Raw genomic sequence first — 27,353 nt, forward strand, 5'->3', positions numbered from 1 at the left:
GTGCTTCCCACAAGCCCAACACTTTCATGCATCGGTGGGTGTTGTTGAGCTATAGAGAAGAGGAGGTAGCTTCAAGTTTGACGATGTAGTTGCGACAACGATGGCTATGATACCTTTCCTTGTGGCCCTAGTACGACAAAGGGATGGTGGTGTTGTAAGGTAAGCATCAAGAGGATTGTAATAGATTCATTTTTGTTGTTCATTTGGGTTGTGGGAGAAGACAATGTCTTCGAAGTTTCCAATTGTGGCATTAAATGTGTAAATGATGGCGTTTTGGAGTGTGAAGGTTAGGTCTTAGGAGATGATTCTGTCATTGACTCCACCCGACCCGAGACATCACCGATAATTTGTTAAATTTGGATGGAACATCAATAGTTGACTTAGTTAAAACAACAAAATATTTTGGAATCAAATTTGTGCTTTTTAAAGTATATAGATAGATAAGTAAAACATTTAAATATAATTAATTAATGAAATATGCAAATAATTTAAAATGACCGCCAGTAAACGTCATGTTTCCCGCCGAAATACTAAAATAAAAATCGTTTACAAAATTATAGATTAATTTGACCTTTAACTCCACGATATTTGTGTTTATTGACTCTTATGAACCCTAGGACGAGTTTTACATGTTGGAGAAGGATTTCATTATTCAAATAAGCTCATCACTCCTCTTTTCCCAACGCAGGTTCATCTTTGCTATGATTTCGAAGCGCTCCTCCAAATCATCGCGCTTTGCTCAGTCTACTCAATAAGATCTTCTAAGGGTATGCATCTTTTCGTGAGTTGGATTAACCTTAAGGTGTTAAAGTTCAAGAGAGAGTACGTGGGTGAAGGTGTTCCAACACTCCAAGATTACTAGGTATTAAAGGAGATAGAGGATTGAGAGAGGACGAAATCGTGGTGGAGGTGTCGGGGTTGAACAACCGGGTTTGTGATCTTCGATCTAAATTTGGTCACTTCACATGTATATCACACTTGGCTTTCGTCACCCTTCAAATGCTTTTAGCTTGATGCACTAAAACATCTGCATGTCACCCCATCATACATTCACGTGAACAGTTGGACGTTCAAGAAAACTTTTCATATTCTTGATCATGCTATAGGAATCACATGTCCCCGTTGGCTATTTTTTGATCTCTTTTGTATGCAAAATTATCATCATATTTTTTATAACAAGTTGGAGTAAAAAAAAAAAAAACTAATTGGAACTCTCATTTTCAATATTAATTTATGATTTGAGATTTATTGTCATTCAAAAATTCAATGGTAAAAACACTTATTTAAGATTTTTGAATCAATGTTATGTTGAAGCTCAAATATTCATATTTATATTCCTTTGCAAGTGTAACATCCCGATCTGACGAGTGGCCTCACGGTAACAACACGAGTCTTTTCAGTGCGCTTTGTCCTCACTCGCGCAATTCTTGGGAAAAGGAGGTCACCCATCCCAATATTGCTCCAAGGCAAGCACACTTAACCATGAAGTTTTTATGAGTTGGGCTCCCGAAAAGAAGATGCATCTTGTTGATATGAGTAGTACCAATCAAATCATTTATGCCCTCCTTGACTGTATAGTCCCATACATATACAGCCTCGGAATACCTCTTGTTCGGGTGTGAGATCGGTTCATTCATGTGCCCCTCCGCCTAGAAGCCTGCTAGGAGCCGCTCCTTGTCCGCGCCTCACTGCACCGGCGATCACTCCCCGTCCTCGTCAGCCCCGGGTGTCACAGCAAGAATAAAAGAAAGTATACAATTATTTATCATTAAAAGCCAATGTTATACTGTCTTTGAAAGAAATTAAAAGTATACATGTGTATAATTTGTTAAAGTTCAACAATAAATTATAATAAATGTTATTTTTTAAGGAATAAAGTCATCTCACAATTGTTTCAACGGATAATTTGATTGATGAATATAATACAAGTTTAATGTAAGTTTTTTCCAATTAATAACTAGTATTGAATCTGCGCCGTGCACGACTGAAATATGAAGGACGCAAATAAATAAAGAAAAACCTAAATTGAACCTACATATGAGTCAATAACATTGTGAATGGTTAAGCAAATGTTGGTAAAAACATAATTATAAACTACATTTTGTTGTTGTTGAAGATGAATTTTCTTTCTCATAAAAAATCTTAAATCATATTATGCTTATAACTCTAAAAAAGCGTCACATACAATTGGTCATGAGTTAATACTGATATTTGAAAGTATATGTCAATATGAGATCAGAATATCATATAGTATTAAAATTAAAAAAAATCAAAATTTTCATGTTTGGATTATATTAGGAAACCTAATTAAAAAAAACTAGGAAACGTAATAAAAGATAAATATTTAAATTCGATACACAATGGATTATTTATTTTTAAATTGTAAACCGTAATAAACATAATTTATTTAAGAGTATAACGTATTTTTATTTTTTGCTTTTCATCTTGTACCAAAAAAAAAACATATTACTATAATTGTATTTATCTTGAAATTTGAATTTGAATAAATATGTTGATATGCGGATGCTCTAGCAAAGATGGTATAGACTTATAGTTGATTTCTCTTCTTGGACTACTCCTCCTCCTGAGGTTGCCCCTTTTGTGGGGTGTGGCTAGTTTCTTTGTGTTTTTAGTTTCGTTTATTGTTGTTTGATTTTTTCATGTACCAAAAAAACTTTAATGTACCAAAAAGGAAGTTAACTTAAATTTGAAATATAATTTTTTGGTGCATTGAAAAACTAAAAGACAAACGATAAGGAAACTAAGGAAACGCAAAAGTGTCATTCAACAGGAAGGTCTCAAGCTCAGAAGAAGACTTGTCGAAAATCACAAGACTAGACGCGGACGAGTAAGCCCCCATTCCTAGCAAGCCGACCCGCAACATCATTCCATTCCAGACGGATCCAAGCAAGACTAATCCTTCAATTCGTGTCGAGCAGGTCTCGAATTTAATTTAAAGTATGTTATGAGATAAGATAATATAAGATTACACCTTATATTTTAATAAAATTTGTAAAGATGTTTTTTTTGAAAGAAAAAATTGTAAAGATAAAACTATTTGTTGGTGCAGTTAAACAGCCGCATAAATTCAGTAAAATATTTAAATATTTAATTTAGTGCAATTTGCCAGGTATAAATATTGTAAAAGGCGTTTTTTCTCTCAAGGGATATATATTTTTTTGGTTACTTCTCTCAAGGGATTTATAATATATAGTTTATTGTTGACATTTTTAAAGGGATATTAGGATATATTGTTTTGTTTTTGAAATTAGTGATATATTGTTAATTGTTAATGACGTGACGAATTAGTTTTATAATAGTAATTAATTGATAGCATTAAAAAAAGTAGAGTCTGGAGTTGCAGGAATTGGAATGAAACGGATCCTTGTTCGTTCGGAATGAAATATGATATAATGGGATTTAGGGGACAGGTAAAGCCAGCGGAGCGGTGAGGTGAATTCATTCACCTGACGTTCAACGCATGCCACCGGTTCCTTGTCTTTGAGTTTTCCAATTCAAACGCAACGAAACGCAACTACCATTCCATTCCATTCCATTCGTCTTCTTCAATTTAACTAACTGATGGCGGAAGAGGTTGATCGGCCAGTGGTGGAGGCCGCCGCAACTTCAACTGCCCCTGACCTGCTGAAGAACACGCCTTCCAACATTGCCAGATTAGAAGACGTCATCGAACATTCTAAAGCCAGGCACAAGTATCTTGCTCACACCTCTAGCCCCTCCGATGGCGGAGATGTTCGTTGGTTCTTCTGTAAGATCCCTTTGGCCCTCACTGGTATGTCTATTCTATTTCTATTTCCATGTATTCTTATGTGCCTGGACTAGACTAGAGAGGACAAAACATTGCATACATGGAGTATTAAATTATTAGATTAGACTTAATGTTTGCTTCTTCATTTGATCACTTATGGTACGGGGACAAGCTACAAAGTGATTTGGAGTTAACCTGCTTTTGATTGTGTGCCATTACCAATTCAAATACACTTTTACTTTATGCTATTTCTCTGTCACTGTCCTCACTCTCCTCACCTGACTATTGGCAGAGTTGGCAGCTTCCGTCCCGACCACTGAGATAGTGGGGAAGAGTGACTATTTTCGTTTTGGCATGAGAGATTCTCTCGCTATTGAAGCATCTTTCTTGCAGGTCATTCTTTGATATAATTTATATGTTTTTCTTGTGCTTGTCTTTAATTTCAATGTAGCCTGGCCACCTTTTTGGTTAGATGGTAAAAATTCTTTCTTCTCTATGAATTGAATTGGTAGAGAGAGGAAGATTTACTTTCCAGTTGGTGGAGGGAATATGCTGAATGCAGTGAAGGCCCAAAAGTACGACAGTATTCCCATACTCTATCATCTCAACTCTATGAAATTGAAGAAGAGAGGGTTGGTGTCCCCGTCAAGGGAGGACTTTACGAGGTCGTTCGTTGCTCTCATCTTTTCCTGCTACTCCTAAACCCTAAATCTTAATGATGATAACTTGAGGGAACATGTTTTTATTTTATTTTTATAAAAGACATAGATTGGGTTCGAACTTCTTTCCAAGGTGGGGTGCTCTTTTCCATGCAGGTAGATTTGACGAGGAGACATTGTTTCCCTGTTTATTGGAATGGAGAAAATCGACGTGTTCTGAGAGGCCATTGGTTTGCTCGTAAAGGAGGCCTCGATTGGCTGCCACTTCGTGAAGATGTTGCTGAACAACTAGAGATTGCATATCGTAGTCAGGTCTGTTTAATTATTCAAATCACTTTTCTCAATGTAGAAATCATTACTACGATTTCACAAATGAGTTGCTGTAAGTGTGGTTTTGACATAAAATTCGGAAAAGATATATATTCAGTGCTCTTTTTCTTCAAATTGTTTGGTAAATGGCTATTTCATGGGGTTTCTTGGTTGCGCATATAGAGAGAGGCTGGGAACCTTTGCTTGTGATGGGCGTTATTTAATTGTTCTGATTTCATATCTCGTGGTTTCCTTGGTCCTCCTGTGTAGTTTAGCTTTTTAAATCCTTGTCTTTTTTGGCCATGGGTTGGGTTAGTGCAGGGAAGAGGATAATCTGTTTTCAGCGTTGTCTTCTTTGCTTCAGAAAGTAAATATTTATTATTGATGCGTTTCTAGGTTTGGCACCGGAGAACATTTCAACCTTCAGGACTTTTTGCTGCTCGGGTTGATTTGCAAGGCTCCACCCCGGTAAGCAGATTATTTTCAAAGAGCGATGTGATTTATTTACTTTGTTTTACGGATAATGATTATTTTGATTGTTAATATCTGGTGCACTATTGTGTATTGGTGTTGAAAATTCATGCAGGGCCTCTACGCCCTTTTCACAGGAGAAGATGACACCTGGGAAGCCTGGCTAAATGTTGATGCTTCTGGCTTCCCTAGTTTTGTTAGTCTTTCTGGTAACGGAATCAAGCTAAGGCGTGGTTACTCCCCATCAAATTCACCAAAACCAACCCAGGTTTACTGAATTTTCCTCCACTCTTAGTGCTATAATATATGTGTTGACATAGCCTGCCATTGGATTACTCCTCAATCTTTCCTTAGGTGTACATGGACTAGACGTCCAAGTTTTGCTTTGTAATTGTATCTTATGCTATACTATTAGGTTTGTGAGATTAGAGAAAATGAGAACAATGGGTTTAGGGTTTGTGAGATAAAAAAAAGTAACTGTATCTTATACTATACTATTAGGTTTGTAATCGTATCTAACACTTCTGACAATCGGAATGGGTAGATTGCCCTGTTTATTGTAATTTCAATATTATTAATTAACTTGTTTTGGTGGCCAACATCTCTCATCTTGTATTTGTATTTATTTAATAATGTGGATATTCATTAGTTAATAGTTGAATAAATTATGTCTTTTATTGTAAATAGAGATCAATTCTATAGTTATTAACTTGTAATTTTTAATAGGATGAATTAAGGCAGCAGAAGGAGGAGGAGATGGATGATTACTGTTCACAGGTATGTAACAGAGTTCATAAAGTCACAGTTATGATCATGTTATGCACAATCCCGTGTTGAAGAACCGGGTTTAGTAGGTATACAATAGGTGGAAGAACAAACATTAGAGAGTTAGTGGTTTGTTAGAAATCTGTCACAGTCAGTAGGCCCCGTTCGGGGTGGCTGTAAGTTTCTAGTTTTTTGTTTTAAAAATCAATTTTGAAAACAAAACCTGTTCGGCAAAAGTGGTGCTGATTTTAATTTTAAGTCAGTTTGAAAACCAAAAAAGTGGTTTTTATTTTACCGTTAGTTTTTAACTTGTACGCACATCATGTACTCATTCCTCAGCACCTTCGCTTGAACCTCCATTGCCATATCTTCTCTTTCAACATGCATGTCTTACCCTGCCTCTGTATTCCTTCTCTTCTCTCTTTCAACATGCATCTCTTCCGCACTGTTTTCTTTTCAGTTGGTTTTCACTTTCTCGCTCTCTCATGCACTCATGCACCTCTCTCTCCCCTGCCTTTGGATTCCTTCCCTTTCTCTCCCCTCTTCCACTTTTTTTTTCAATTTTTCTATAACAAAAACAGTGTTTCTTATCATTTATTGGAAGAATACGATTGTATTGGAAGAAGAAACAGTTTTTTTTCTTTGAAAGGAAGAAAAAGACACATCGTGCAGCACATGGGATATGGCCTATGAATTTGTTTTGCAAAAAGTTATTAAAAATTAGAATTTTGAAACTGAATTTAAAAAATGAAAACTAAAACTGATTTTGATTTTGAAAAATTTTAAAACTAAAAACCATCCCAAACAGGGCCTTAGAGTTTTAGGGGGTTAAATAAGGAGAATCGTACGACTGTTAGGGCGTGGGGAAAACTATCAGTTGTAACTGATCCATTCAGTTGTGAGGGGAAATCCCTGTAAGGTGGCTTCTCACCTTTTCCGTCTCACACAGAAAATACAGAATTCTTGAATTCAATCTTCATCTTCTTTCCCTCTCATCTCCTTCTCTCAGTTAATCTACCTTTTTCTTACCTCAGTGTTTTTGGGTACCTAATAGATCCATCATGATGCTTATGTCTTCACGAGTCTCTATATTTTCTTATCAATCTATAGAACTCTATAAATTTTGCTGACACCTGGAACTCCTTTTATATTTAATTAATTATTCAAAAACCTGATTTGATCATATTGTAGAGCTTTCTCCCACCTTAACTTGGTTAGCTTGATACCAATTGGATGGCAATAAATTTTTGTAGGTCCCTGTTCAACACTTGGTATTTATGGTTCATGGGATTGGTCAAAGATTGGAAAAATCTAATTTGGTTGATGATGTGGGCAATTTCCGGCATATTACAGCAAGTCTTGCAGAGCAACATCTTACTCCATACCAACGTGGCACTCAAAGGGTCCTCTTTATCCCATGCCAGGTATCTGATATGTTTTCTCTGTGTGTGTGTGTGTGTTATGACACACTCTGTTTCTCCTCGTTTATGGAGCCTTTTGCAATGTCCTCCTTCATTAAAACTTAATGTGTTGTATGAGACTGAATGTTGGGCGGTAAAATGACAATTAGAAAGTAAGCTTGGGGTAGCGGAGAGGAAAATGTTAAGATGAATGGGTGGTTACATGATATATGATATAATTAATGATACAAGCATTAGTGAGAAAGTTGGGACAGCTCCTAATCCTATTGTAGAAAAGATGCTGGAGTCTCGTTTTAGGTGGTTTGGCCATGTATGGAGAAGACCCGTAGAAGTACCTGTAAGAAGGTGTCCAGATGGAAGAGAGTCCAGTAGTTATGGGTAGGGGAGACCAAGGAAAAATATAGGCCAAATCATAAAGAGGTATCTAGAGGTAAATGATCTATCGGTAAACATATTATATGTCTATAATAGAGCATTAGATGTAGATTGATTCAGGTAGCTGACCCTACCTAGTTGGAAAAGGGTCTTGATGCTGATTTCTCACCCCAGATGTTCCATTTTTACACACTGGATCTTGTTTTGCTGTTAGGGTTAAAATTGAAACTTGTGCTGATTTTCAATTAAATTAAGATATGTATCATTGATCTGAAGACCTGTTTTTTCTGGACTGCGACCTGTACTGCTTAGTGTTAGAAATAATAATATAAAACCATTCAGGTGGCCCTTGCCCAACAACATAGCTTTTGGGATAATTGGTTGTATGACATGGTATCAGAGCCTATTTGACCAAGCGGTCTAGAGTTTGATCCTTGCCGCCCTCAGTTCTAATAAAAAGTTGAATTTCAGCACATGGTAGGTGGGCTTGTGCATTCTCCACGTGCAAGGATCAATATAATAATATTAAACATTCATGTGGCCCTTACCGAACAGCTTGAGCTTTTGGGATGATTGGTTGTTTGACACATAGTAAGAAACTTGCAATCAAGTCCCCCTCTAAAAATATCTGCTGGATTTCTTGAAACTTGTCAGTCCCACTTGGTTTCCTATCTTGCCCAATATTGAGCATTTGAGGTTCTGTAAGACTTTTGTTTCCTGGAGCTATGTTGTGTTTAGATTAAAAGTATTATGGTAATTTGGACATCATATCTAAAGACTACTTGGATTACTTTTTGTAGAAATGGAATATTGTCTGAAACTGACAATTTTACAACACTTCAATTATGTTGCTTTGCCTTTTGTGCTATTTGCTTTCTTTTAAGATGATATGTTGTCTTGTAGCAAGCTACACTTCTGTCTATCATCATGTTAGAAAGAGAAATTCCCTTGAGACATCTATAAGTTGAACACCAAAGAGAGGCCATAAACAGAATCCTATCCCATTTTATGTTTAAGTACTAATAGAGATAATAAAGTGGTGACTCAAAGAAGTCCCACATTGCCTATATTAGCAAGTGCACAAGTGCATATATAATAAAGAACACACACATCCATTGCCTTAAGCCTAAGGTTTTGTGGTGTTGTGTGGTTCTAACTTAGGATTTCTAACATGGTATCAGAGCTGGTCTGATCCAAGCCATGACTTCCGCTTCAAAAAAAAAAAAAAAGTAAAAAAAAAAAAAATCCGAAAAAAAAAAGCAAAAATGGCAGTCCCATTTGCGCAAGCCAAGACCTCAGACTCAGACGAAGGAGCACAAGTCCAAGGAACTCCGATGTTCCCGCTAGAGTACTAGCCCAGACAAAGAAAGTCGAAAGGCAGACTCAGACGAAGGAGCACAAGTCCGACGACCACTGATGTTCCCGCTGGAGTTCAAGGCACAGGCAAAAAAAAAAAAAAAAAAATGGTGTCCCAATTGAGGGGGACTAATAGAGATAATAAAGTGGTGACTCAAAGAAGTCCTACATCGCCTATATTAGCAAGTGCACAAGTGCATATATAATAAAGAACACACACATCCATTGCCTTAAGCCTAAGGTTTTGTGGTGTTGTGTGGTTCTAACTTAGGATTTCTAACAAGTACAAAGAGAAATCTTTAAGTGTGCATTTTGTTCCAAACGAATGCATATTAGAGCATACTTCAATTTTTTTTTTCAAAATCTTATATCGTAAGTTATTTTGTTTGCTAATGTCAGTTACAATTTTTCTTTTATTTGACTATATGATGATTTCATGTTATCTAGTGGAGGAAAGGTTTGAAGCTGAGCGGTGAAACAGCGGTTGAGAAAATAACTTTGGATGGAGTGCGGGGATTGCGTACTACGCTGAGTGCAACTGTCCATGATGTGTTATACTACATGAGCCCAATTTATTGTCAAGACATAATTGACTCGGTATGTTGTGTGTGTGTACTGCTTTCACTGTTTTTCTCAATCGTCCTTTAATTTTTTTATCTGATATTGTTATTTCAATTTTCCCTTCTATGATTTTGACTTCTCTAGTGCTTATAAAAAATATTAAGAAATGAAATAAGAATAAGAATACAATAATAGGAAGTTCACTAATTCTACAATAAATGCCGTTATTCAAAATTTGGATGTCATCTAGTTCCACATCATTTAGATGCAGAGATTTTCACAATTGCACTGGTGAGAGGGAGAGAGCGTGTAAGATTATATTCCTTTATAAATACTGATGATACTACTAGTGCAGTGATGCAATGTTTTGCATCTGATTACTTGTAATTAAAATTACTCTACCTTATCTTCAATGCTAAAAAAACTATTTAATTACTGTTATTCTCTCTTGAGAGTGCATTAAATTTCATCGATTGGATTGATTTGAAAGAAAAGGAAGAGAAATCATGCACAGTTTATATATTTCGTTTGCTGGGTTGAGTAGATTTGAACAGAACAGAAGAGATGTAATGGAGAGAGATAGAAGAAAAGGAGGGAAAAGGGTTCTCATTTCCTTTCTCTTCCTTAAATCTAGACAAAATGTAAGTGACGCTGACAGCAGTAACTTTGGGATTGGTGAACCTTAAAGATCACATCTCATTGCTTTGGTTTCAGTTACTATAATAATTGCTCAATACCTTACTCTATCCCAATTAGTTAGGGTTGCTCTGAAAATTTAGATGTTATACTATTTTAACAGAGAATTAAAAAAAGTTCATGTTTTGACAAGTGAATTTACACTTCTCCAGGTATCCAACCAACTTAATCGACTATATTCAAGGTTTCTTAAAAGGAATCCTGGATATGATGGGAAGGTATGCTAGTGAGAAAATTTGCTCTGTTTTTCCCTATATGCATTTTCAATATCTGTAAATCTGTAATGGTTCATTTATGCTGTCTGTTGTGTAGGTTTCATTATATGGCCATTCTCTCGGAAGTGTCCTCTCATATGATATCCTCTGCCATCAGGATCATCTGTTGTCCCCATTTCCAACGGAGTGGATGTATAAGGAACATGGTGAAAATATCGAATCAGTCCCCAATAAAAGAAATAATTGTATTCAGCACTCATCAATCAATCAGGATGACACATTTGCCATGGTGATCCCCTCTGATGAAAAGAAGAGTACACAGCAGACTTCCTCAGAAATGGTGGCAGAATATTCTGAGGAGTCCTCAGTTTCGGGTCCTGCGTTATCAAGTGTACACAAATTTACTGCAGAACCTAACTCGGTGAGACCAAGTAATGAGGGGGATGTTTCTGAGTCCCTTCCTGATACTAGTGATGTGCTTTTTAAGAAAGTTGATGCATTGGATATGCCTGAGAGAATGAATGTTGAGCTACCAGGTGGCAGCGAAGAATTTAAAGATATAAGCAACAAAGATGAAGTAATCAACAAGCTCAAGGAAGAGGTTTGTTTCCAGTTGCTACTTTTTTTCATGGAATTTTCTAGCAAGTTTTCCCCTTTCAAGGGAGGGAGATGCTGTTGAGGCCATGAAATATGAAAGAACCCTTACTATCTTACTATCAGCACTATATCACTTTCCATCACGATAAATCATAAATGTTAACAATGAGTAGCTCAGCATGTTACATTGAGTTCAGCCAGCAGAGTTTCTGTTTGGGTCCAAATTTGCTCTCTTGGTGGTCGTGAAAACAAACTGCTCTGCTGCTTCAACTGTCTAACTAACTCAGTTGTAACCATCTGAACTAACTTCTTGACTGACTACTGAGTACAGATTACAGTACAGCTGTCACATAACTAACTACTATACTCTTATCAGAACCAGGAACCCAATTGCTTTGATGTGGATATTAATGTACTATCTACACGGTGTACAGTTGACTTATATAAGTACTGAAAGGGCATTGTACTACGACAGTATACTACTGACTTTAACTGCCTTTAAAACTTGACTGTAAACTGACAAATTTTGTTTGTTTAGATTGATTCATTGAAAGCCAATCTAGCTGCACTGGAATCACGTTGTGATGGTGGTCACGACAAAGAAGAGTTACATTCAGGTAGTTAATAGTTTTTTTTTTCTTTTTGTCTAAGAGGCTAAAATGTTTCCTATGTTAAAATATAACACGAGGCTGATGTTGACATCCATGTAGCAGTACATCAGTTATCTAAAAGGTTACCTCCTGTACAAGATGCAACCATGACTTATACTCCATATATCAAGTACACAAAGCTCCAATTCAAGGTATATTAAATTGAAAGCAACTGAGAAATGTTTCTGGTGTGTACAACTCAAATGTTTTTATTGAGATATGCATTTTCTTAAGTATATTTAACCAGATTCAAAATATGAGTCTTGTTTAATTTCTATAGTAAAGTGAGGCAGTATATATTCTGTTGCTCAAATGACTAATATTGCATTTATACCAGGTTGATACATACTTTGCTGTTGGATCCCCTCTTGGTGTGTTTCTTGCACTTCGTAATGTCCGACTCGGCACTGGTAATGATTTCTATGCATGTCTTTCGTATGGTGTGAATAGTTTTATTTCTGGTCTTGATAGATCTCATTAAAGATGTTCCTTTTATGATTTTGCACCTTTTATTTTTTGCTTTATGTTGAATCATAACCAAGGAATCGGTGCTTATTATTATTAGTAGAGTTTAAGTCTGCTTCTTAATGTTCTTATCATAACTGATTTGAAAGAGTTTCTCGTTTCTCTTTGACTGGATTGTAGTTCATACTTTCCAGCTGTAATTTTTTTTCTCCTCATCTTTTTTCATGTGCACTTATTTTCTAAGTTTCATAGTGATTATATGCACTAATGCACATGAGCTGTATAAAGATATTTCTAGACCAGACAGGGACTGATACCCTCTATCTTTTAAGCAGATATTTTCTTTACACTTCACTTTGAAGTTCATTATGGCCACTGCCTTAAAACTGTTGCTGATTCTCCTGTTCTATGCTCTTTCTTTTTTTCATACATTCTTTTATTATATTTTCTTTTTGACTGACCAGGTTCTGAAAAGTATCTTTAACTTTAAGTTGAATATTGTCCAATGAATCTGAACTTATATTCAGTGCTTCTTTATGATGTTCCCTTTCTGATTAATTTGGGGGAGTTCCCATTTCTGTTTCTGATATTCAGCTCAATCTGTGACAACTGACAGTCCTGTTACGTGTTTTTTTCTCCTTGGTTCATTGATCCCTTCTACTTTTTCTGCTTCAGTTATCTTGTCTTACTATTAGTCTACGTTCTCCCTCTTCTTTCTATTAAAAGCATTTTTGGTCCTCCACGAATGTGATATGTGCAAAACGAGTCCCTAAACTTTAAAAATAGCATTTTTGGTCCCCAACGTTACACCCCGTCAACAGTTTTGGTCTTTTTTTTCCTTTTCCGTTAAAAAACTAACGTTTTCTGAAAAATCCAGAAAATATTCATCATCTTCAAACATTCATCTATCAACTTCATGATGTTATTCAGAATACCCCGAAAAAATAAGTTGTTCTTATTCTTTTTTCCCCTCTCGTGTGGGAGATAAACACACTATTCTTATTCTTGAAAAAATTGTTTGTTCAAGGAGCTGAAGACACAGATAATCAATCAGCTCATAATACAATTCAATAATTAAAAAAACAATTAGATGAAATTCAAAGAGTGTTTTGAAGCATATGACAATGACATAACTTTAACCAAACCCATATCATCATCATCCACAACCCAAACTCCTCCATCTTTCATCAAATCATTCATCAACACCTAAAACACATAACAAGCTGCAATTGCACAAACAGCAACAACTACACATCCAGTGTGACAACTTTACAAACACCAAGCAATCAATCAATCAATTAGATGAATAATTGGGACACCGAAGCAAGCCATTCTCATTACACTCCAAACACCTCTTCAACAACCCTTCATCCTCATCAAACACCTTCCTGCTCCCATTGCAACTCCCATACGACACCAACCTCATACCCCCACAGCTCTCACCCACGAACCCGGGCTTCGTCCTCGACAACCACGAAACCAAGCTAGCAACGCCACCGCCACCACCGGCCTCGCACCCACCAGCTCCCACCCCTCCACCACCTACAACCGCACCCACCGCGAAAACGACCCCGCCCTCAACGTCCTCCCTTCCTCATCTCATTCAAAATCCCTTCTCGCCGTCTACCGCTTATTCTCATTCCTCTTCCAGATCTGAATTGCGAAGGCACTGTCTTTCCAAATCTGGCTGTGATTCGCTTCTGTTACGGTGGTGGTGGCTGAAGACGCGGCGATGGTGCGTTGCAGTGACTCTTATCTGGCTGAGGAGGTAGCTTAGCAATGTTGGTGATAGGGGTGTTGGATTTGGTCATCATGAAGACGAAGAAGATGAAGCTCAAGAACAATTCTGGGTTGTTGATTTTTATTTTATTTTATAATTAACTTTTTTTTGTCTAATTACATTTTTATCCTCAAAATCGTTAGTTTTTTAACGGAAAAACGATGAGGGACCGAAACTGTTGACGAAGTGTAACGTTGGGGACCAAAAATGCTATTTTTGAAGTTTAGGGACTCGTTTTGCACATATCACATTCGTGGGGGACCAAAAATGCTTTTAAGCCTATTTTTTATTGTTAAACAAAACTCTAGACCTCAAGAGCCTCTTAACCATTTTGGCCAAGTGTGCTTCTGAACTTTACTTCATCTTCATTTGACTTTATTAGATTAAGGCGGGAACTCATTTATGAGTATATCTTTCCAATTAGAGAAAAGAGTTATTCTAAGTGGCAGTGACTTAAAACGTCTAGTTTTTATTGCTCCCTCCGGTTCTATTTATAAGTTACCCTTAACGAATTCACATGGATTAAGAAAATTAGTTAAAAATGGTTATTATAAAAAAAGGTTAGCTTTCCTAAATTACCCCTATTGGTGAAAACAGAAATTTGTTGGTGAGTGTTAGATAACTAAATAGATGGGGAACCTTGTCGCAATGGAAAAAAGTTGTTGCTTGTTGCCGACTGAGGTCACGGGCTCAAGTCCTGGAAATAACCTTTTGTGTAAAACACAAGGTAAGGCTGCGTACAATAGAACAAGTGATGGGATTCTTCCCCTAACTCGTGGATAGCAGGAGCTTTGGTGCACTGGGCTGGCCAGTTAATTAACTAAATATTGAGCATTAAATACTAAAGCCAAACTTGAGGTCCACAGATATTTTAAAATGACATATATAAAGGGACTTAAAAAGGCTTCTAGGATATGCCTTATAAATATGAACAGAGACATATATTAGAGAAAGAGATGAGAGAATGTGTAAGAAAGTGAGGGGTTCAGAGAAACTGAATTTTTGCATTTATAGATTGTGTTGAATGATCAGAACGAGTTTTATAGAATCTACTAATCTAGCACCGACAGCTGTCACATAACAAACTCTACTGAAATACAACATAAATATTACTAAGCTATAACTGAACCTTTAATATAACAGCTAAAACAATCAACAAGCCGAACTTCTAAGTTCTAACAGTATGCACCAAAGTTGATGACTACATATTTTTTCTTGTTCATTTCAGGCAGAGGCCAAGAATATTGGGAGCAGGAAAATATAAGTGAAGAGATGCCAGCTTGTCGGCAGATGTTCAACATTTTTCACCCCTTTGATCCAGTAGCATACAGGTGTGCTATAATTTCACCCCTTGTGAATATAAGTAGACTTTATAATTTCTTGCCATGAGTTGATTTGGTTTGTAATTGTATATATCTAATGAACTACCAAAACTATTGGAACTTTGAATTGAGGATCATCATTCTTGCTACGTAAGTGTTGGGGAATATGTAGGGGGTATATTTAGGTTATTTTAGCATATCTTTCTTCATCTGTTTCCTACTTTCCTTATCTTTTTAGAGTTTAGTCTTATTGTCTGGGGACTTTGTGCTTGTTCTAGTTGTTTCACTTGTTTGTGTACTGGGTCTAATTATTAGTATAAATGGGACAATTACGTTAATATATTGCAAAATAATACATGACTCCCCATTTATCTATTCAAAGTCATCGGTTGCTGTCTCTCTCTTTTCCTTTACCTCACCCCAAATCTATAATTCTTTAACAGAAAGCACACATTAGCATTCAGCAAATGGAATGGATAGACAGTGATTTAACCATGATTTTGCTGTTCTTTTCTATTTTTAAACATTACAATCTATATGAAATTTAGAAAAAGGGAATATGAATGACTTCACAAATCACAGATGCTATTTTTTAAATTCATCACAGGATAGAGCCCCTGGTCTGCAAAGAATACATCAGCAAACGTCCTGTTTTGATTCCATATCATAGAGGAGGAAAAAGGTTGCATATTGGATTTCAGGTGAGACAATACTAGTACTATGTGACTGCATTGGACCATTTTTGCTGTCTCAAATAATGCCCAAAGTCTTGGTATAGGAATTTACTGAAGATCTAGCCGTTCGTACTCATGCAGTAAAGAATTATATGAAATCTGCCAGGGTAAGTTCCTCTTCTTTACTTAAAAGAATAAGAGTGTAAGAGATGACAGAAAGGTTAAAGGTAAAGTAAGAAGTCTAGTGGTTTCAAGTCTTTAATTTTAAATGATACATTGATATCTTATCTTCTCTCTGATAACACTGGTAAATCAGATACTTTTATTGAACTGAGAAGAGAATACAATGCAATTGCTCAATCTGAGCTATAACAGGGGAATTAGGGATTTACAGTGAAATTGGGAAAAAACTGGGAAATTTGGGGAAGAACACAAAGTTAGGGTTCAACCTAGAGATCCCTCGATCTCTCTCTGATTCCTCAATCAGAATGAAACTCTAACTTCAATGCCTTCCTCTACAATCAATCTACCTATTTATACTATTCAGTTGCAACTAACAACTGTAACTGACTCTAACTGTTTACAGCTGTTGCCAGCTGTCAGCTAACAAACTAACAGATTCAGCTAACAACTAACAGCTTATTGCAATCCAGTCCTCTTACTAATTACTAATTACTCCCGGGTCCTTCTCCTTGAATAAACCCGCTTAAACCTATCAATACTTCCCCCTAAAAGTTTGACCTTGTCCTCAAGGGGAAAAGAAGGGAAGAGTTCTTGTATCTTAGCAGCTGACTCCCAGGAATTATCACAAGATGGCAAAGTGTCCCAGCTCACAAGGACTTCCAAGTTGCCAAAAGCATCCTCTCTTGTAGCTTTCACTTCAGCAGGAATTACTTCTAATTCCAGCTCCTCATTGAGCATAGGAGGCAATGGATGAGGTTGCTGATCTGGCTTCAAAGCTTTCTTTAAGAGAGACACATGAAAAACTGCATGAATTCTAGCTTGTGGTGGCAGCTCTAGCTTGTAAGCTACTGGTCCCACCTGACTCAGAACTTGATAAGGCCCATAGAACCTTGGGGCTAACTTAGCAAAGGGTCTAGAAGCTAGAGACTTTAATTTGTAAGGTTGCAGCTTGAGATACACCCAGTCCCCCTCCTTAAATTCCACATTTCTTCTATGCTTATCAGCCTGCACCTTCATCTGATTCTGAGCCTTAGTTAAATTCCCTTTCAACTCTTCCAAGATAGCATCCCTGTGCAAAAACAATTGATTGACTTCCTCTACCCTTGAAGGAATAGCTCCAGCCTTGAGAAGAATATGATGTAGGAGCTTTTTAAGATAATTTTAGTATTTTAGTAATTTTACTTATTTGTAATTGGGATCTTTTAGGATCTTAATTATTTTTTGTTAGGAACTTATTTATTTTCAATTAGGATCTTTTATTTTCAATTAGGATCTTTTAGGATATTATTTATTTTTTTATTAGGATATTTTCTTTTCCTATTTAAGCACTTGTAAGGCATAGCCTATGGGAGTTTTGATTGATAATAAAATTTAAGAGTTTTCTCTTCTTCTCTGGTGGATTCCAGTGTATTTTCTAGGGTTTTAGCGCTTGCTAATTTCCTTTCTGGTGGATTCCAGAAACCTTTTCCTTAGGATTTGCGCTTGCAATCCTAGTACGACTTCCGCTGTATCAAGTGGTATCAGAGCAGGCTTTCTCCTGTCTCTTTTCTTTGCTTGATCAACCATGGAAGATCAACCAATGACCAAAGCAGACCTGAAGGATGTTACCGCGGCTCTTACCGCGGCCCTAACTGCTATTACGCAACATATGACACAACAGATGATACAACATATGGCGACGTTCACGACGGCTTTAACGGCGCAGATCAACAATACCAACAACGGTAACCGGGGACGAGACAGGAGAGGGAAACCACATAGGTTTCCGCGCGACAACAACAACAATCGTTCCGCTATATCTTTACCTTCCCAATCTTTGCATTCACCATCCGTATCTCATCCTTATTACCAAGTTCAGTACTCAACCTCTAAAACCACCGAAACTCCACACCCCCAACCTGCTACTCCAAACCTTATCAATCCTTACCCCAACATATCACCGACTGCAGATCCAATTTCCTTACCACAACCCCTACCAAAACCTACTTCAAATTCATGTCCCTCTACAAGACCTATGTACGCAACTTCTTCGGAATCTGATTCTCAAATTTCATTTGCGCCATCCTCTGTTGTTGGCCTGGAAGATGAGGCAAAAACGTTGATGGATGATTTGTGCAGCGAGAGCGCACCAACACCAACACACTGTTCTCTTTTATCTAGATCTGATGACATCTTAGAGGTTGTACCCCATGTTATATCTGAGCCAGACACCTCTGTCAATTTGGGCATCGAGGCAGTGTTCACACCTTACAATCTAACACTTATGGTTGTGCCTCAGGTTCGATATGTCCTTGTTCCCAAGTTTGCACCCCATTTGTTTGGTAATATGCCTGAGAAAAAGGAACTGCAATCCAACTTGTCTAACTCGCAATTTAGACAATTTATTCCATGCCACTGGAAGTTGTTTCAATCACGGCTAGTTCATCCATAAATCACACTCCTTCAATTTCATGGTGTTTGGCGAAAACAATTTGATCCTGGCATCAACAAGATGGATGCTAGTGTTTCAAAACAGGAGTCTCCACACTCTTTTCCATGTGCTTTTATTAGATATTCAACACTCACTCTCCTTGGTTTAATTTGGAAGCCTTTTGATCCTGGTATTTTGAGGCAACTGAAGTCCTTTATCGTGATGTGAACTCGAGGTCGAGTTCTTTACAAGAAGAGGAGACTGATGTAGGAGCTTTTTAAGATAATTTTAGTATTTTAGTAATTTTACTTATTTGTAATTGGGATCTTTTAGGATCTTAATTATTTTTTGTTAGGAACTTATTTATTTTCAATTAGGATCTTTTATTTTCAATTAGGATCTTTTAGGATATTATTTATTTTTTTATTAGGATATTTTCTTTTCCTATTTAAGCACTTGTAAGGCATAGCCTATGGGAGTTTTGATTGATAATAAAATTTAAGAGTTTTCTCTTCTTCTCTGGTGGATTCCAGTGTATTTTCTAGGGTTTTAGCTCTTGCTAATTTCCTTTCTGGTGGATTCCAGAAACCTTTTCCTTAGGATTTGCGCTTGCAATCCTAGTACGACTTCCGCTGTATCAGAATAGGGGGGTCCCTCCCATATAAAGCTCTAAATGGAGTCATGCCTGCAGAACCATGGAAATTGGTATTAAACCAAAATTCTGCCCAGGATAACCAGTCCAGCCAGTGCTTGGGTTTAGGGCCACAAAAACACCTCAAGTATGTCTCCAAGCATCTATTGACCACCTCAGTTTGGCCATCAGTTTGTGGATGATATGAGGTGCTCAATTTCAGTTGTGTGCCAGCCAATCTGAAAATCTCCTTCCAAAATTGACTGAGGAACAAGGGGTCCCTATCAGAGATGATAGTAGTAGGGAAACCATGGAGCTTAACCACCTCTTTGATGAAAATCAAAGCAACATCCTTGGCTGTATAAGGATGTCCTAGAGCAAAGAAATGAGCAAATTTAGAAAGCCTGTCCACTACCACCAAAATAATATCCTTGCCTCTAACTCTAGGTAGCCCCCCAACAAAATCCATGGAAATATCCATCCAAACTTCAGTAGGAATAGGCAATGGTTGTAACAACCCCCCTGGAGCTAAGGTAGAATATTTGTTCCTTTGGCAAATATCACACTCCTCCACAAATTTCCTTATGTCAGCCTTCATTCCTTCCCAATATAGGAAGCTTGCTATCTTCTTGTAGGTTCTGAAATGACCAGAATGTCCACCCATTGGTGTTGCATGACATTCTGAAAGGATCATAGGGATCCTATTGGAGTTCTTTGGCAAGACCAGCCTATCTTTATAATAAAGAAATCCATGTTTGAAACTGTACCCACTATGAGAGGTAGGGGAAATGAGAAGGTCCTGAATCAATTTAGCAACTTTAGGATCCTGGTGAAGCTCTGAATTCCATTCATCTTTATCAACTGCAGAAATAACAGAAATGGCTGAATACATCATTTTTCTGGAAAGTGCATCAGCTGCAGAATTTTCATTACCAGGTTTGTATTGGATCTCAAAATCCAGACCCACCAATTTCACTGCCCATTTAAACTGCTCATCAGTAAACAACCTCTGATCATTCAAAAATTTCAAACTCCTTTGATCTGTCTTGATGACAAAATGTCTTCCCAGGAGGTAGTGCCTCCACTTCTGTATGGCTTGAACAAGTGCCATGAGTTCCCTCTCATACACTGACTTCTGTTGTGCTCTTGGAGACAGGCCTTTACTCCAAAAGGCTAGTGGTCTGCCTTCTTGCATAAGAACAGCACCAAGTCCTTTGCTTGAAGCATCAGTTTCGACCACAAACTGTTTAGAAAAATCAGGTACAGCCAATAATGGCAGATTGATCATGGTTGTTTTAAGCTTATCAAAAGCCTCAGTAGCTGCTGGTGTCCACTTAAACCCCTCTTTCTTTAACAAATCAGTCAATGGCTTTGCAATTTTACCATAATTTTGCACAAATCGCCTGTAATAACCAGTAAGCCCTAGGAAACCCCTCAACCCCTTAATCTCTCGAGGGATTGGCCAATCTTTTATGGCCTCCACCTTAGAGTGTTCTGCTGCCACTCCATCTCCTGATATAGTATGGCCTAAATACTCCAAGCTTGTCTGGCCAAAGGTGCATTTTTTTCTATTAGCCTTGAGTGAATTCTGCTCTAACAAGGACAAAACCAGATATAGGTGTTCAGAATGAGCTAATAAGTCTGGACTATAAACCAGAATGTCATCAAAGAATACTAAAGCAAATTTCCTCAAATAAGGCTTAAGGACTTCATTCATAAGAGCTTGGAAAGTGGATGGAGCATTTGTGAGCCCAAAGGGCATCACAAGGAACTCATAGTGTCCCTCATGTGTGCGGAAAGCTGTTTTTTCTATGTCCTCTTCCTTCATCCGTATTTGATGATAACCTGATTTTAAATCCAGCTTGGAGAACACCTTAGCACCACCAATTTCATCCAGAAGTTCCTCTATAATAGGAATAGGGAACTTATTTGGAACAGTGATTTTGTTAAGAGCCCTAAAATCAACACAAAATCTCCACCCTCCATCCTTTTTCTTAACCAAAATGATAGGGCTGGAATAAGGACTGATACTAGGCCTAATAACCCCACCTTCTAACATTTCTGCCACCAATTTCTCTATTTCATTTTTCTGGTAGTGAGGGCACTTGTAAGGCCTCAGATTTGGTATGTCAGCTCCCTCTTTCAGATGAATGGCATGGTCATGCCTTCTTCTTGGAGGTAAGCCCTGAGGATCTTGAAATACTGAATCAAATTTGGCCAAAACAGCAACCAAGTCTGCTGGAATGGTTATATTCTTCTGTCCTGTTGTGTCTCCTTGTTCACAATGAATCAGCAAGCCTTCCCCTTCTTCCAACAAGGTTTGCATAAGAGCTCCATATGACAATTCAGACCTTGTCAGAGCTGGATCTCCTTCCAAAGTAAACCAGTGTCCATCCTTCTTCAATGACAACCTCATCTTGCTAAAGTTAGCTTTAATATCCCCTAAACTAGCTAACCAATCCAGACCAAGTACCAGATCTATTCCATTGAGGCCAAAAAGGTAGAAATCTTGAGTGACTTCTAAGGATTGTATCATCAATTCCAGATTAGAACACTTCCCTTTACAACCAATCTTATAGCCATCCCCAACCTCCACTGTGTAAGATGGTGTGTTTTCCACTGGTAATGACAACTCTTTAACCAGCTTCTTAGAAATGAAACTATGTGAAGCTCCACAATCTATGAGAACCACCACTGCTTGGTCTTGTATACTGCCCTTCATTTTCCATGACTTGTGGGAAGTAAAACCAGTCATTGAACAGAGAGATAACTGCAAAGAATTAAACTCTCCGGATAAAGCATCTTCAAATTCTCCCCCCTCCAAATCCTCTTCTTCTTCTTCCAAGAGTAGCATTCTAAGCTGCCTATTCTTGCACTTGTGTTCTCTACTAAAAGGTTCATCACACCTGAAACAAAGGTTCTTCTCTCTCTTTTCCTTCATTTCAGCTGCAGTCAAAGGCTTATAGCCCTCAACTCTTGCCCTGCTGGCTTCTGGAGCTGGCCCATTCCTAGAAGTTCCAACAGAATTTTCCTGCTTATGCTCTCCATTGTTTTGAGGTTCCAAAGTTACAGTTTTACTGTAATTGTGGCTTCTATAGGAACCTACAGATCTCACAAACCCTCCACTTTTCTTAGTGACAGCCAAATTTTTTTGTTCAATCAGCAAAGACTTCTGAATAACCTCAGGAAGAGTATTCAATTCAAAAAGCCTCACTTCAGCCTTAATCTCTTCCTTGAGTCCATTGAGGAAAATTCCTCTCACAAAATCATGGTCAATTTCTTTCAAAGCACCAGCATATTTTTCAAACTCCTCAACATAATCATCTACAGAACCTAATTGTTTCAAAGATAACAGTAATTCAAAAGGATTTTGAACCATAGAGGGTTGAAATCTTCTTACCACTGCCAGCTTGAAAGCTTCCCAAGATGGTGCTGGATTGCAACGCTCCCACCACTGGTACCAACTGAGAGCTCGTCCCTCCAAAGCCACCATGGTTGCTTGCATTCTTTCCTCTTCAGTCACTTCCCTTAGTGCAAAGTAGCGTTCCAATTTCTGTGTCCAACCTACAACATCAGATCCAGAAAAAATTGGAATCTCCAATTTCCTCCAACGATTCTTGCTAGGAACTCGATCTCGTTCCTCTCTACTCCTACTGCCTTCGATTTCGTCTTCTCCAGCGGATTCGCGATCACGAACCTCTAGCCTGGCTCGCAGCGACGCGATGAGATCCTCTGCCACCTTGGTTCGCGCCTCAGTCAACTCCAATCGAGTGCGCAAGCCCTCTGTTTCCTGTCGCAATTCATCCCTCTCCTGGCTCCAGCTTCCATCGCTTCTTGCCATGGTTCTTGTCGTAACCATTCAGAGTTGCAGAAATCGCGTGGGTTCACCCTCAGGCACCAAGAATGGTGCTCTGATACCAGTGATAACACTGGTAAATCAGATACTTTTATTGAACTGAGAAGAGAATACAATGCAATTGCTCAATCTGAGCTATAACAGGGGAATTAGGGATTTACAGTGAAATTGGGAAAAAACTGGGAAATTTGGGGAAGAACACAAAGTTAGGGTTCAACCTAGAGATCCCTCGATCTCTCTCTGATTCCTCAATCAGAATGAAACTCTAACTTCAATGCCTTCCTCTACAATCAATCTACCTATTTATACTATTCAGTTGCAACTAACAACTGTAACTGACTCTAACTGTTTACAGCTGTTGCCAGCTGTCAGCTAACAAACTAACAGATTCAGCTAACAACTAACAGCTTATTGCAATCCAGTCCTCTTACTAATTACTAATTACTCCCGGGTCCTTCTCCTTGAATAAACCCGCTTAAACCTATCACTCTCTTTCCTTGTGATTATTCTAAATTAGTTTAATATTTTTATTTTTAATGTTTTATGGCTTCTGATATTTTATGTGAATTAATATATGTTGGTTATTATTATTAAAAGAAAAGATTTACAATAGAGAAGAAGTGCATTAGGTACCCCAAACGCGCGTGGGACAAGCAACTCAAAAAATTGAAGGAAAAAACAAATAGAATAATAATGATGTTAGACAGTCTGATATCATTGCAACTATTTTCGTGAGATTTCCTTGATAGAAACCATTGGTTGAGAAACAGCTTTTAGATTTCCTTTAAAGGCCAGCCAAACAACAATTTAGTCATAACAATGACAATGATTTGGATGTGTCCTGAAAGTGAGTGGCTGAGAGCATTACTCCGTTGCCAATCATGTCATAAAACAGCTTATAGATGACATATCGTTGTGGCCTTTGACTCCACAATGACACAATATAGGGAAGCATCAAAAGACAATGAGAAGGGTGTTCTTTATTATTTTAGTAGCCAACCTAGAGGCTAGAGCCCATTATGTAGAAACTCTGGAAGCAATAAGAAAGCAAAGAAAACCTTTTGAAATACATTGATAATAGCAGACAGTTAAGGGCAAACCTGGTGCTATAAAGTGTCCGCTATGGGCGAGGACCAGGAAAGGGCCGGACCCACTTTGTGGATCCAATGTAGGTAGTCTTACCTTGCGTTTTTTGCAAGTCAGATTCCACAGCTTGAACTTGTGACCGCAAATCTCATGGCAGCTACCTTACCATTTCGCCGAGGCTTGCCCTCAAAATAGCATACAGGAAAAATAGAAAAATATAGATAACTGAAATATATGGTGTCTTGTTTGACCCATTATAGGCCTTATGTAGGTTCGATGCATCTAGGCCAGACTGGAAACTGTATTTTCTTCTCTACTACACACCCTTACTGGAAAAGGAGGAAAAAAAGTAGGAATAGCATAGCCTCCTAACCCTCACTGTTTTCTTTGAGATTAATAATTCGTATTGGAATTAGAAATATACTAATAATTTAAGTGTGGTACTAGTGTTGTAACAAGCCCAACTTAGTATGGATGGCACACTGTAAGATTATTCTCTGACTTGCAAAATAAATTTGAAACTGAAGAAACACAGACTTTATGATGGGTCTGTCAAATGGAACAGAATTTGTGATATCTGATTTTCTAGTCTTGTGCATGGTTATGGTTGTAATTTCCGTTTTCTGAGCAGGATAAGGTACTCACCGTTTGTCAATCAAGAAATATGGAGAACATAGAAGGTAATGGAGTTTTTCTAGTTCCAGATCAATTGATAACTTTGTTTTCGGTTTCAAATTCATATGTTGAGTTTGAGAATGCTATCCCTTTTAAGACCACTAATGTTATGAGTATTGTAGTCTTTTTGGCTTTTCGCTATTGCGTTTTTGGTTAAATATCACAGAAGACACAACATTAAAAATGTTGAACATTGGCATACTATGTATGTGATTTCATCTTCCTGCACATTGTTTTTGTAAATATTATGAAATGGCCAATACATTTGTTTACTGTGAAGTTCATAGGCTCATATTATAGTTCGTTAACAATCCACGGAAATAGTATTGCGTATATTTGTAAAATTTAATGGGCATGCTTGCCAAATTCCATACTACCTCTTTGACATCATTGATAGATGAGCTCAGGCTATAACATTGCATCAAACTCATAAGATTAAAGCTTACTGTTTGTTTCCTCTTTTATTTAATTTTTGTTCCTAATGTTGAGATATAGCGTATATGTGTGAATATGCATCTGTGGTTATAATTGTAAAATGTTCCTTTTCAAATAACATAGCAATCCCAATAAAGGTTATATGTGTGATGTTGTTTTTGAAGCTTCAACAATCTTCTGATAGTCAAATTGTTTTTATTTTTAATTAGGCGATAATTTCCCTTGTTTTTTTTTTTCAAATTCTTTGCTATCTGTATCGTAGGAGAGAGTTCTGAAGAGGAGGAAGAGACATCATATGGATCTTGTATGCTTGAGAGGTTGACAGGAAGCAAAACCGGACGAATTGATCACATGCTTCAGGTATGGAGTTGTTCCAATTTGCTTGTGATCTTGTTGGTCCAGTGTGTCAGAAGTATTGTGTAAAATGATGACATAGCTGATTCATACATTTTGGTGCTCAAGAAGTATATGATTGTATCTAATGTATATATCCATTTTGAAATGAAGCCAATGTTATGCCCTTAGAAATACACTTATCCTGCCTTCCTTTTCTAGGATCAGTCAAATTGCCTGAAGATGAAGTCACTGTAATGAATGACTCATCTTATATTCAGTCAGGTGTCTCCAGTGGCTTGGTATATTGGTTGAATAAATGCGTGTTTTTCTCAGCAGGAACAAATCCTAGATGCCAAGATACCCTAGGATAAGGGAAAGGGGGGGGGGGGGGGGGTGGTAGGGTGGGGTGGTGAAATAGAAGAGTCTGCAGTAATGATTTATCTCACTTCTCAATCTGTATCCTGGGTAATTGCTAATAAATTGAAAATCCAAATTTCTGGAGATAAAACAATATAGGAGAAACACGTTTTAAAGGAAACACGACTACTACCTTAAGGTCATGCCCAGGTTCTTTCGAGCTAGTGGCTGTCTCTAGTTTTATTCATTCAGTTAGTTTTCTGTTGAATACAGTGTCCGTTTCTTATAGAAATTAATTTGTTTGTGTCGATTAACTGGACTGTCTTTTTGTAATGCAGGATAAGACTTTTGAGCATTCATACCTACAAGCCGTCGGAGCACATACGTACGTATTTAGAATTTACTATCAATATATGTTATTGGAACTGGAGCCAAGAGGAAACTTGGTTATTGGTTTGATTGTTAGGCAAGTAGGGCCTCACCGGTCAAACTGGTCACGGGTCATTTCATATCAAAATTGGTTCTCCTGTGGTCACAGATTCTTGATTTCTAATCACATAAGCAATCTCTCTGCTTAGGGGGTAAGGTTACATATATAAGTGTATATTTTCATATTAACCTTGTTTCATGTTTCTATTACAGAAACTATTGGCGGGATCATGATACTGCTCTTTTCATATTGAGACACTTGTATAGAGATATACCGGAAGAGCCCAATTTATCAGCTGTGCATAGCGGGGGCAGCCCGAAATATCAGAGTAGTTCTGCTGGTTGGTATGATCAAAGAGACAGTGTAGAGGAAGATCTTCCTCTAACTTTCTCTGACAAGGCTATGGTCAGAAACTTCTCAAGCAAAACTAGGAAGATTCTGCATAAGAAAACTGCCTCTAATTTCTAAATGCATGGTTATTGATGTACTAGCCACCTATGGTTGCTCTGCTCTCCAGTTACATTACACATACTGAGATGAGATCTCCATGCATCCGTGCTTGCTTTTATTACCTGACACGGCATAACTGATCATGTAATCTATGTACACTAGAATGATTATACATCTTAGGTTTGCTTAATATGGCAGAGTGGTGAAATGTTAAGTTACTCCATTTTCTATGTACATAGGTAAGGAAAATCATCCCTGTACATTGTGGTGGATAGTTTTTCAATTTGTAACAAGTGTATAATCCTAGTGATAAAAGAAGTAAATTAAGCTGCATTGTGGTTTTGTGTCGCTTTTGTCTGCTTGGAAATAATAATCAAACGAAATTATTACACATCTATAAATAATTTGTCCAGCGTATA

The 27,353-nt window shown here is 37.5% G+C and overlaps 1 protein-coding gene across 3 annotated transcripts; it reads left to right on the forward strand.

The window, feature by feature from the left end:
* Positions 1-3,358: 3,358 nt before the first annotated feature.
* Positions 3,359-27,267, forward strand: LOC130747992 (phospholipase SGR2). 3 transcript variants are annotated; one of them, XM_057601067.1, is made up of 21 exons: positions 3,359-3,793; positions 4,062-4,162; positions 4,282-4,434; positions 4,585-4,740; positions 5,134-5,205; positions 5,324-5,476; positions 5,935-5,985; positions 7,227-7,397; positions 9,573-9,722; positions 10,535-10,600; positions 10,695-11,198; positions 11,733-11,811; positions 11,905-11,996; positions 12,182-12,254; positions 15,318-15,420; positions 16,019-16,112; positions 16,190-16,252; positions 24,883-24,931; positions 25,624-25,721; positions 26,393-26,439; positions 26,697-27,267. In XM_057601067.1, the coding sequence occupies exons 1-21, from the start codon at positions 3,583-3,585 to the stop codon at positions 26,950-26,952; spliced, it is 2,742 nt and encodes a 913-aa protein (XP_057457050.1). In that variant the 5' UTR covers positions 3,359-3,582; the 3' UTR covers positions 26,953-27,267. The 3 variants fall into 3 exon arrangements, with proteins under 3 accessions (XP_057457050.1, XP_057457051.1, XP_057457052.1); XM_057601068.1 differs by having other exon boundaries at positions 3,360-3,793; positions 11,908-11,996; XM_057601069.1 differs by having other exon boundaries at positions 3,632-3,769.
* The last annotated feature ends 86 nt before the right edge of the window (positions 27,268-27,353 follow it).

This window comes from Lotus japonicus, chromosome 3 (assembly GCF_012489685.1).
Source record: "Lotus japonicus ecotype B-129 chromosome 3, LjGifu_v1.2".
In the NCBI taxonomy this organism is placed as follows: domain Eukaryota; kingdom Viridiplantae; phylum Streptophyta; class Magnoliopsida; order Fabales; family Fabaceae; genus Lotus; species Lotus japonicus.

Bases quoted from the DNA above. Each gene is read 5' to 3' on its own strand.
- LOC130747992 (XM_057601067.1), top strand. From the start codon at position 3,583: ATGGCGGAAGAGGTTGATCGGCCAGTGGTGGAGGCCGCCGCAACTTCA. The intron at 4,741-5,133 runs GTCTGTTTAATT...ATGCGTTTCTAG, and splicing joins AGATTGCATATCGTAGTCAG to GTTTGGCACCGGAGAACATT. The intron at 5,206-5,323 runs GTAAGCAGATTA...AAATTCATGCAG, and splicing joins ATTTGCAAGGCTCCACCCCG to GGCCTCTACGCCCTTTTCAC.